This window comes from Dunckerocampus dactyliophorus, chromosome 10 (genome assembly GCF_027744805.1).
Source record: "Dunckerocampus dactyliophorus isolate RoL2022-P2 chromosome 10, RoL_Ddac_1.1, whole genome shotgun sequence".
NCBI classification, from domain to species: Eukaryota; Metazoa; Chordata; class Actinopteri; order Syngnathiformes; family Syngnathidae; genus Dunckerocampus; species Dunckerocampus dactyliophorus.
In genome coordinates this window covers 5,629,976-5,642,293 of record NC_072828.1, presented here as the reverse complement: position 1 = coordinate 5,642,293, position 12,318 = coordinate 5,629,976, and the positions used below count along the sequence as shown (strand labels likewise).

The 12,318-nt window shown below is 41.4% G+C and overlaps 1 protein-coding gene across 3 annotated transcripts in view; it reads right to left on the bottom strand.

Annotated features, from left to right (window-relative positions):
- Positions 1-12,318, bottom strand: part of gabrb3 (gamma-aminobutyric acid type A receptor subunit beta3) — a 47,480-nt gene that overhangs the window by 3,336 nt on the left and 31,826 nt on the right. For 2 of the 3 annotated variants that reach the window (XM_054790398.1, XM_054790399.1), the window contains 3 exons: positions 8,950-9,087; positions 7,796-7,948; positions 2,790-3,034 (listed from right to left, as the gene is read on the bottom strand). In XM_054790398.1, coding sequence (XP_054646373.1) covers positions 2,790-3,034; positions 7,796-7,948; positions 8,950-9,087 — 536 coding nt within the window. The remainder of the gene's footprint in view (positions 1-2,789; positions 3,035-7,795; positions 7,949-8,949; positions 9,088-12,318) is intronic. The other variant, XM_054790400.1, reaches the window with a different exon arrangement.

The window sequence follows — 12,318 nt, the reverse complement described above, 5'->3', positions numbered from 1 at the left end:
GTTAGGAAAAAAAAAAAAGGTCTCGTGGGGACAATATAAGTGAATGTGTTAATCACACAATAAATGAACTGGATCGTTTTCAATATATTGCCATGTGCATGCGTGTCTGTTTCCCTCGTCTCTGGCCTCCAAACGCGCAGGAAGAAGGTTCAAAGACCCTTTTTCCACTGTGTCTGGTTCAGAACTTTTTTGGAGCTGGTTGTCAGAGCTTTGGTTTTCCATTGTCATTGTTCCACTATTGGTTCAAACTCAAGCTGTCTTTTATGGTTCAACTCTGGCTCCAAAAGCTTGCTGGGCCGAGTGAGCGAACCGTTTGCATAATGAGGTGGGCGGGGTTACTTAAAAAAAAATGCCCATCAGCAGTGTAGTGCATCAACGGTGACCTACCCCCCACATTGTTCCGTGAGCGGAGTTCTGGTCGGATTTGGGTGAGGAGGAATGTAGCTCCGGTTAGTTGCTGGGGTCACTTAAGTCAACTTTGGCTTCTCAAAACAATATGTGTTCAAAAGAGTCACACATGTGCATCACAAAGCCGTTGCTAATAAAAAAAAGTCAGACGTCTCAGTCGCTCTGCGTTATTCCGTTGGCGCACGTTAACACTGTGGAACACACACACAACAATGGACAGGCGAGAGCGCGTAGTTGTACGAACGGAGAGGAAATAACGCCAAGCGACTGAGAGGTCTGACTCTTTTGAAATGCATATTGTTTTGAGAAGTTTTGACATGTTTTGTTATTATGCGCTACACTGCTGATGGGGATGTCATACAACTTCATGACAATCCAAACCAGGGGTGTCCAAAGTGCGGCCTGGGGGCTGTGATTTTATCGGCCCGCAGCACAGTCAAAAATTATATTTTAACAAGAAACAAAAACAAAAAGCAGCAAAAATGGAAAAGTCAAAGTATTAATTTAAGGGAAGAGTTTGTAATCTAGCAAGGACAAAAAGACATCATTTCACAAGAATAAAGTATGAGGATGTCAAGAAATGTCATTTCAGTAGCAGGAAGTCGAAATATAAAAAAAAAAAGTTTTTGTTTTTTTTTAAAGTAAAAAACAATGAATAGAGTTATAAACTTTTGGAAACTTAAGTTGGGGGAAACTGTATAACATGGGAATAAAGTCAAAATATTAGGAGAAGAAAATACAAGAAGAAAGTTGAGATATTTGGGGGAAAAAAATCAACAGCAGAAATGGAAAACAGCAGAAATTTTATCAGAGTAAAGTCAAAATATTAAGAGAAAAAAATTCTTTTCTAATGAGAAAAAATTGCAATTTTATGAGAATAAACTTGTAAAATTAGGAAAAATATCATTTTAGTAACAATGTTAAAATAAAGAAAAAATGCATTATTTTTTAAAATATATAAAGTTATAATTACAAGAGGGAAGCTGTATAAAAGGAAATAAAAAAACAGAAATGGAAAAAACAGATGTAATTTTAAAAAAAAATCATTTTTATGAGCATTTCACTGATATTAAAAAAGCTGAAATGCAGTTTTGTCTTGAGCTCCATATACAGCAGCTTTTTAGCATATCTCTCTGTGTTGGTTAACAAAATATCCAGATGGCCCTTGCATCCTTTCATTTTTCAGAATGTGGCCCTCAGTCGAAAAAGTTTGGACACCCCTGATCCAAACTATCCCCAACTAAACTAAGTCCAGCGAGAAGGCCGTCACAAAAGAAGACCCAGGCACAAGTCAGACCTGCCTGGGCTCCTGTAAGTTGTATTTGTTTAATTGAATGTTCACAGCACAGTTTGGGTGTAAATACTAGCCTGCTGTTGACGTTAGCAAGCCAGCTTGCTATTGTCGAATGAATGAATGCTTCGCCACCCTCCCCTTGCGTACGGCAGCAAACTAGTTCCCATTGAAAACCGCTAGTCATGTAAGAAGTAACTTTTATTGTGCGACTGTGTTCTGGTTTAATATGTTTTTATCTTTCTGTCAAAAAACAATGGCGCTGAGATGGATCCTCATCCTCGCCTCGCTACGAGCTCCCCACAAACCCCAAGCCTGCAACGTGCAAACTTTATGTTAAAATGTTTTGCATTTTGCACCTTTATATTTTACCTGGAAATAATATTTTGTGTCAAGGACAACAGTAAGTTGTGTGTTTAGAGTAAAAAAATGGTCTGTTTCCTGATGGGAGGAGTAGCCCCTGTGACGTAATGACACGGCTCCCCGGGACAATGGAAAACCAAACTGGTGTCGAGTCAGTTTGCACCCTGGAACACCCTCGAACTTAATCCAGCACCAACACCAAAGTTCGCTACAGTGGAAAAGACGTATCTGTGCATTGGTTTCAGCACCTTTGCGCGTTTGTTCCATAGAACGACGGCATGAACAGAGTGAGCCATTTTGTCAGTCATGCAGCGTCTTTGTCTTGGTGGGTGGAGGCGGGGCCGCGAGCATACACACAGAGTGCAGAAGAGTGTAATTGTACTTTTCTTTAAAGTAATGTTGAAATAGACTCAATCTCCTGTGTCGAGTGCCTGGTGACACGCCGCATGTTAACCATGGGTAACTTCTTTTTACACTTGCATCGCAGTTCAAGTGTGACTTAAAAAGGGGCTGTACAGTCAAAAATGTTTTAGGAGGGCCACAGTTTGACCCTGGAACAGATTATTTCTATGTCTGTGATTTTCTATGCCTGGGAATTCATTGAGTTTTAAGGGGAACAAATCAATGAATGGACTCTTGTCTTATTCACTGTTTTCTTCTTTTTTGTCCTTCTTATTGAAGACTGAGGCCAGTGGACAAGATGCGATTAAAGCCGCTCCCCTCTCACCTTTGGCCGGTCAAACTCGGTGCGGTCGTTGTTGGCCTTCTGCCCCCTCTCAGCCAGCCTCTTCTGCATCTGCGGCCCTCGACCAAAGAAGATGTAGTTGACGAAGGCATACTCCAGCAGCGCCAAGAAGACGAAGACGAAGCAGCCCATCAGGTACATGTCGATGGCTTTCACATAGGGGATCTTGGGGAGCGTCTCCCTCAGGTGGGTGTTGATGGTTGTCATGGTGAGCACGGTGGTGATGCCTGCGACACAAAGGACAGCTTGTCTGCATGGAACCGCATGGCTGTCTTACTGTATAATGCCTGTTTGTATTCCTTTTATATAACATCATACACAGTCTATAATGAATTTATCCATCCATCCATTTTCTATGCCGCTTGTCCTCACTAGGGTCTCCGGTTCCCGCTTATCAACCCGGCGGTGTTTCTGCCTGTCTCATTTTACATCCATAACACTCATTTCTGGTTCCAACAGCAACACATAAGCATTCAAACTTATTGTAGCATGTTTACAGCAGTCGGCGTCAAACACAGCACATGGCACCAGGCATCCTCGCCGCCGCACTTCCGCGACGTCACTGCCGCTGGCGGTTGTTTTTTTAAAAATACTAAACGGCAGGGTAGATGTTTATTGGTTCTAGAACACTGATATTTACTTTGATATTTTTTTTACATCTGTGGTTGCAGCAGAATAATGTGTTTATTTTGTGTTATTTTGTTAATTGATGGTTTTGTGGGGGGGGGGGTCCCACCAAAACTAGGTACACCTGATGTTCAATGTTCAGTTGTCCATTAATTTGTCATTTATAATTACTTTTGAATTATTTTGTCCATGTAAAACTATAATTTATGTCTATAAAATGTGTTGTATGTTAACATTTTTTTGTGTCTGGACAGGTTTAATTGGATTTACATTATTTTCTATGGGAAAATTTGCTTTTTGTTTTGTGTTCTGACCTTCTGGAACGGATTAATGATGTTAACCAAGGCATCACTGTATATGAAGTACATTAATAAAGTATATAATATACAGTCTAATTATTTTATAAATGAAATTATATTGTTATTATATAGTTTTAGTAGCAATTAATTAACTATTTATGTGACTTTTTCTTTTTTATATTTAATACATCAATAATGTAGGCTGGCCACACGGTGGTCTAGTGGTTAGCATGTTGGCCACACAGTAACAGTCTGGGTTCGAATCTCCGTTAGGCATCTCTGTGTGGAGTTTGCATGTTCTCCCTGTGCGTGCGTGGGTTTTCTCCGGGTACTCCGGTTTCCTCCCACATTCCAAAAACATGCATGTTAGGTTAATTGGAGACTCTAAATTGTCCATAGGTATGAATGTGAGTGTGAATGGTTGTTTGTCTATATGTGCCCTGCCATTGGCTGGCCACCAGTCCAGGGTGTACCCCGCCTGTCGCCCGAAGTCAGCTGGGATAGGCTCCAGCATACCCCCGCGGACCTAATGAGGAGAAGCGGCATAGGAAATGGATGGATAATGTAGGCTGGATTATATAACATACAGTCTAGAATGAATTTAGAAATGTAATGATGTTGCTATATAGTTTTGATTATTAATTAATAATGACCTATTTAACTTTTAACACCATCATCTCCCGAGATGAATGGATGCCGAGATAGATATGTATGCTTATATTTAACACAAAATAATAACAAATTAATATTGTAGGTTGATTACATAATATATAGTTGATAATTAATGTAGTTAATTATTAATGTAGTAAATAATGTAGTTTTTTCATAATTGTACCTTTAATTCATACTTTGAATAATACGTTATTAAATGTTTTTCATTTTATTGCTTTTATAGCTACAGTACATAAAATAATGAATAATACATGATTTAGTTTTTATATATTTGAAATGATCTGTTCAAGATAAGATGATACGCAGGAAAGAATAGGTGAAGCATGTGTGGTTTGGAGTAGACAGAAACTGTTTGGAAAAGCTGCTTCTTTATTTGACGTCACAGTGCAGCTTTATTGATGTAGTTCTGTTTGGTTAACTTTATGGTCAGCTGTTATATTTAGCATTCACCATTGCTCTTTTGTGTCTTCTGGCTTCTCATGAAAAGGCCTCAGTGATTCGGTTTCATAGCGCCACCTGTTGCTTTGTCAGAGACAGGAATCCTGGATATACAGTAGAGCTAGATGAAAACATATATATAGATGTAACGTTTGCGTCTCCGGGCCGGACCGCTGCGTCTCGTCTATTTCTGTGTCTTGAGCGTTGGTTGCGTAAGTGGTCCCAAAATGTAGTGCTGGAGAGCTGTGTGCGGGGGAGAGTGGAGAGCAGTGTGGGTACATTGCATCGATCCCAGCGTGAGAGCCAAGAACAAGAACGGCCGCTGAGTGCCAGCTCCGAGGAGAAGGCTGTGCAATGTTCCCTCAAAGCAACTGTATGGAATATCTAGACCGGCTTGTCATAAGGAGGTTGTTGCTACCCACCATCCCACAATGTTATGCTAAGCTACATAGATTGTACTTATTTTAGTGGTCTGCAGAATTGGTGGACCAGCCAGGACACTTCTTTTCTTAGCCTTAGCATCAGCGCTAACATTGGACATGCATCCCTTTGAATGAATATACGTGGAATAGTAATACTGGAGATGTCCAATATGCCGATATTGTACAACTCTCAATATCCGATTCCCATATCAACCGATACCGATATGTGTAACATCACATATCTCCTGTCATGGAAGGACTGAACTGGACATATTACCTTATTGTGTATTATTATTGTTATTATTATGTGTTATTATTATTATTATTTATTATGTATATTGCACTATCTGTTCTGTATTTATTTATTTATTTGTTCTTTTTCTATATTCTTACTTTTCTTATCTCTCATATCTTGCCTTGGTTGTTTTATTTTGTGATTAAGTTCATTAAGACATTTTTGCAAAGCTACTGGAAATGTGAATTTCTCTTGGAGACTATCTATCTGTCTATCTATCTATCTGTCTATCTGTCTGTCTGTCTATGTCGTGGAATTAACAACGCCGCCACGAGTGGCTGCCTTTCAAGCAGCTCTGTTTGTTTGTTCAAGCACATTTTTATGTGCCATGACGTGCGACGTCCGGCACCGGTGTGATTCCCTGTCTACCCATTGATATCAAGGTGGCAGCACCGGGGCTAAGATGAAAGTCAAGCGGCTAGCAAGGAAGTGGAGATTCAAGCCTTCAGTACCTTCCATTATCATGGGAAACGTGAATTCACCACCACCGAGCAAGACCGACGAGCTGACAATAACGTCAAGACCTTCAAGGAGTGCAACTTATTTGCGCTTCACTGAATGGTTAACAGCTAGCGTCCCAGATGCTAACATGAGGAGCTAGCTATTCGGTACAGTCAGAGCGACCAGGAACACAAGAGCCTGTGGAAAGCACAAAGGAGGTGGGCTGGCACTGCATGTGAACAAACTGTGGTGTCATCCTAGCCATGTGAACATTAAAGTGTCCATTTATCCAGTGTGTATGTGAAAGGACAGACAGCTGTTTCATTGACGTGAGTATATGTGAATGGACAGACAGCTGTTAAATGATTTGTGTAAATACAGTAAATGTAAATGGACAGACATTGAATGATGTGTGTGTATAAGTGAATGGACAAACAGATGTTTCAATGAAGTGTGTATGTGTGAATAGACAGAGATGTTAAAATTATGTGTACAGTGGTTCCTCGCTGCATCGCAGTTCACCTTTCACGGATTCGCTGTTCCGCTGAATTCTTTTACATACTTCTTCAGAGTATGAACGCTGTTACAGGCTGAGCCTGGTCCTTCAAGAAGAATTGAATTGTGGGAAGTTGAGTGTCTCTCTCTTCCCTCTCTCGTCTGTCTGCTCTGCCCATTGTTTTCTGCATCCTGATTGGATGTAGGCCATTGTCAATTGCCGCCCTGCCATGTCTCCTGTTTCATCGCTATTTTGCTTGCTTGCTTGCTTACTAGCTTGTAAATGAATCTTTGGTTCAAAGGAGGAGGACTGAAAGAGGAGGAGTACTGCAGCGATATGATTTAACAAGGATACAAAAACTCTACAGTACAGCGGAACAGCTCCAGGACGAAAAGGCACAGTGACAGGAGTGAAATATGCGTGACTGACTTAATCATTTCTTGTGTCCGACCTGTAGGTTGATCATTAAAATTTAAACGAAGGTTAGAGTCTTTAAACAAAAGAGAAATCGTAGAAAATGTTATTGCCTGTCTGAGGAAAATGCACAAAGTGTATGGTGAGGGCTTTTACAGCCTTGAAACTTATATAATTGGAAACAACTTGAGTTGGCTAAGTTGCAGATTTCACTTATTGCGGGCTAAGTGAAATCTGTCCCCCGCAATAAACGGGGGAACACTGTACTGTATATGTAAATAGACAGACAGATATTTCAATGATGTGTGTGTGAGTGTGTGTGTGTGTGTGTGTGTGTGTGTGTGTGTGTATGGACAGACATGTATTAATGATGTGTGTATATGTGAATGGACAAACTGATGTCTCCATGTGCATATATGAGTGGACTGACATGTTTTCAATGTGTGTATGTGAACGGAGAGACAATGGCTTGCATTCTATGTGTATGTGAATGGACAGACAATTTTCATGGATGTGTTTCTATGTGAATGGACAGACATGTTGACAATGTATGTAAACAGAGCGACAGTTGTTTGCATTGTAAGTGTATGTGGATGGACAGACATAATTTTCAGTGATGTGCATATATGTGAATGGACAAATGCTTGCATTCTACGTGTACTGTATGTGAATGGATATACAGTATGTGAATGGACAGACATGTTTACAGTGTGTGTGTACGTGAATGGAGAGACAAATGTTTTTGCAATATTGGTGGACCAGCCAGGACACCTCGTGTCAGTCTTGCATCAGTGCTAACGCGGGACATGTGTAGATGTATATTATCATATGAACTGATGCGTATAAAAGCGCAACACGCCACACGGGACTTCGAGTAGTCGCACCTAAAGCCACTCTGGCAGCCGAGGCGTCGTAATTGATCCAGAAGGACACCCAAGACAGGATGGTGATCAGGGTGGAGGGCATGTACGTCTGCAGGATGAAGTACCCGATGTTTCTCTTCAGCTTGAAGCTCAGAGACAGTCGAGGGTAGGCACCTGCGCACAACACCAAACCCAGAATGACGCCGTGCAGTGGTACATCACGCTAGCACACATATCGTTCAATGAATCCCTCTCCAAAATGTATTAGCATCTTTTTATTAGCTCTCATTAGATTGAGCGTGACAATGAGTCAGAATCTCCATTGCAGGTGCCGCTACGCTAACCCGACACAGCGGGTGGATCGTTGACGTGCTTTCTCGCAAGGTTAGCAATGCACGACAATGCTGTGGTTCTCATTAGCATGAATGCAGCGCTTGAAACCACGCTGACGGCATACAGTGTGCTGATTGCTGTTTTGATGATGTGTAGAGCAGGGGTGTCCAAAGTGCAGTCCGGGAGCCATTTCAATATTAAACTCATAATATTATAAGGAAACATAATTTCATTTTAGTAGGATAACAATTGAAATATTAAAGAAAAAATATATAAAGTTGTCATTTTTTGGGGGAAAAATTATAATATTGTGTGAATAAAGTCAAAATATTATCGGAATAAAGTTATATTATTTCAAGTTTACAAAGATTATTTCAAAATAAAGTTCAAATATTTGGAAAATTAAAATAAAACAACAGCAAAAATGGGGGGAAAAAGGCAAAGCGTGAAGTTGATATTAATAATAGGCTTTTTCACCTATACGACAAGGCTGAGATGCAGTTTTTTCTTGAAATATACACTACAGGCCAATAGTTTGGACACACGCAACATACCCCCATGTCTGTAACCCTGACAAGGCACACCTGTGAAGTCAAAACCATTTCAGGTGACTACCTAGCAGTGCAATCAAATAAGCTATTTTGAGGAATCTAAAATATAAGACATATTTAGAGTTATTTCACACTTTTTTTGTTAAGTACGTAATTCCACATGTGTTCATTCATAGTTTTGATGCCTTCAGTGAGAATCTCGTCATGAAATTAAAGAAAACGCATTGAAAGAGAAGGTGTGCCTATGACATTTGTGAGCCGTCTTGACGTGATTCCTTATACTCCCTTTACCTGTGGAGAAGACCACATTCTTGGAGACCAGCTTGTAGTCCACGATGGAGAACTGCGGGAGCTCGATGCGCGTCACCCCTGTCACGGCTGTGTCACCTCCTTTCCAGTAGAACTCGATATCGTCTGTCGTGTAGCCGTCTGTCGACAAAAGCCAAAACCAATCAACTACCATTATCTGTGTACGTGAACGGATCGTCTCAAGTTTGCATTATGTCTACGCATGACAGGATCTTACGTCATGTGTATATGAATAGACTTACGGAGGTACGTATGTAAATGGTTAAACATTGTGTTGCTCATATTATGTGTGTATGTGAATGGACAGACAGATGCTTGCATTCTCTGTGTATATGTGAGTGGACAAACAGATGCATACATTATATGTGTTTGTCAATGGGCAGACAGACGTCTAAATGCCATTCCATTCCATTTTCTTCTGCTTTTCCGGGTCTGGGTCACGGGGGCAGCAGTCTCAGTAGAGAAGTCCAGACTGGTCCCCGGCCATCTCTTCCAGTTCCACGGCAGGACGCCAAGGCGCTCCCAGGCCAGCTTTGAGACATAATGCGTGTCCTAGGTCTGCCCCAGGCTGGGCATGCCCGGAACACCTCACAAGGGAGGCGTTCAGGAGGCATCCGGTCTGTTCGGGTGAGCCTCGCCACCCTACGGATAAAACTCATTTCAGCTTGTATCCGCTTTCTCATTACTTCAGTCACGACCCAAAGCTCGTGACCATAGGTGATGGTGGGGACATAGATCGACTGGCAAATTGAGAGGTTTGCCTTCCGGCTCCTTCCGGCTCTGAGACAGTCCGGCGACAGCATTACTGCAGACGCTGCGCCAATCCGTCTATCGACTTCACGCTCCAACCTTCCTTCATTTGTGAACAAGATTCCGAGATACTTGAACTTCTCCACCTGAGGCAGGACCTCACTCCCAACCCACCTTATTCCGACTAGGATTTGGAGATGCTGAGTCTCGTCATAGAAGCTTCACACGCTGCAAACTACCCCAGTAAACGCTGAAGGTCACAGCCTGATGGGGCCCTCAGGACCACATCATCTGCAAATAGCAGAGAAGAGATCCTGAGGCCCCCACACTGCAACCTGTAGACGCGTTGGCTGTGCCTAGAAATTCTGTCCATGAAAGTTATGAACACAATCTATGTCAAAGGTCAGCCTTGGCGGAGGCCAACGTTCACCGGAAACAGGCTCGACTTACTGCTGGCAATGCAAACCATACTCCTGCTCCGGATGTACAAGGAGCGAATGGCTCTTAGCAGCGCACCACCAATCCCGTACGCCCGGAGCACCCCCCACAGGACACCACGAGGGACACGGTCAAATGCCTTTTCTAAGTCTACAAATTACATTTAGACCGTTTAGGAAAACTCCCATGTACCCTCCAGTACCCTTGCAAGGGTGTAGAGCTGATCCATTGTTCCACAACCGGGACGAAAATCACATTGCACCTCCAGCCGAGTTTCAACTAACGGTCGTACCCTTCTCTCCAGCACCCCGGAATAGACTTTCCCATGAAGGCTGAGGAGTGTGATCCCACTATAGGTGAACCACCCTGGTCTGCCAATCCAGAGGTACCGATCCCGACTTCCATGCGATGTTGAAGAGACGTGTCAGCCAAGACAGTCCCTCAACACCCAGTCTCATGATTTGTCTAAATCAGGGGTGTCCAAACTTTTTCCAGCGAGTGCCACATACTGAAAAATGAAAGGGCCGCTTTGATATTTTGTAAACTAACACATACAGATATGCTAAGAAGCTACTGTATATGTAGCTAAAAAAAAAAACAGCATTTCACCTTTGTAATATAGGTGAAACACTACTAAAAATGAGTTTTTTTCTGTAATAATACGAGTTTATTCTTGTAAAATTGCGACTTTTGTCCTTCGTTTGATTATTACTTCTTTTCTTAATATTTTGACTTTTTTCCCGTAAAATTACAGCTGTTTATTCAGTTTCTGCTGTTTTTTATTTTTATTTTTTATTTATTTATTTTTTTTTTTACATTTTCCAGCTATTTCATTTCAGCTTTCCTCTTGTATATTTTCTTCTTGTAATTATAACTTTTAAAACAATAATGTATTTTTTCTTTATTTCAACATTGTTACTAAAATGATATTTTTTTATTCTCATAAAATTGCAACTTTTTTCTCATTAGAAAACAATTTTTTTCTCTTAATATTTTGACTTTACTCTGATAAAATTTCTGCTTCTGATTTTTTAAAATATAATTTTCAAAATATTTCAACTTTCTTCTTGTATATTTTCTTCTCCTAATATTTTGACTTTATTCCCATTTTATAAATTTTCCCCCCGCCTAAGTTTCCAAAAATTACAACTTTATTCATTGTTTTTTACCCCCTGGCTGCACTTTGGACACCCCTGCTATAAGTGTATGTTAATGGACAGACAGATGTTTACATTTTTTGTATATGGACAGACAGATGTTTACACGATGAGTGTATGTGAATGGATAGACAAGATATTTTTTGTACTTGTGAATATATATACTGCTCAAAAAAATTAGAGGAACACTTCGAAAACCCATCAGATCTAAACTGGGGGAAAAATGATCTTGAATATCTTTCCTGATAATAAGTGGGTGATGTATTAGTAACAAAATGATGCCACATAATTTGATAGAAATGAAAATGATCACCCTATAGAGGGGGGAAATCAAAGACACCGCAAAAATGAAAGTGAAAAAATGATGCAGCACACTGGTCCATTTTGCTAAAATGTCATTGTAGCAACTCAAAATGATTCTCAGTAGTTTGTGTGGCCCCCACGTGCTTGTACGCATGCCTGACAACATCGGGGCATGCTCCTAATGAGACTACGGATGGTGTCCTGGGGGATCTCCTCCCAGACCTGGACTAGGGCATCACTGAGCTCCTGGACAGTCTGAGGAGCAACCTGGCGGCGCCGGATGGACCTAAACATAATGTCCCAGAGGTGTTCTATTGGGTTTAGGTCAGGTGAACGTGGGGGCCAGTCAATGGTATCAATTCCTTCATCCTCCATGAACTACCTGCATACACTAGCCACATGAGGTCGGGCATTGTCGTGGACCAGGAGGAACCCAGGTCCCACTAGACCAGCGTAGGTTCTGACAATGGGTCCAAGGATTTCATCCCGATACCTAATAGCAGTCAGGGTGCCAATATCTAACCTGTAGAGGTCTGTACGTCCTTCCAGGGATATGCCTCCCCAGACCATCACTGACCCACCACCAAACCGGTCATGCTGAATGATGTTGCAGGCAGCATAACGTTCTCCACGGCATCTCCAGACCCTTTCACGTCAGTCGCATGTGCTCATGTTGAACTTGCTTTCATCAGTGAAGAGCACA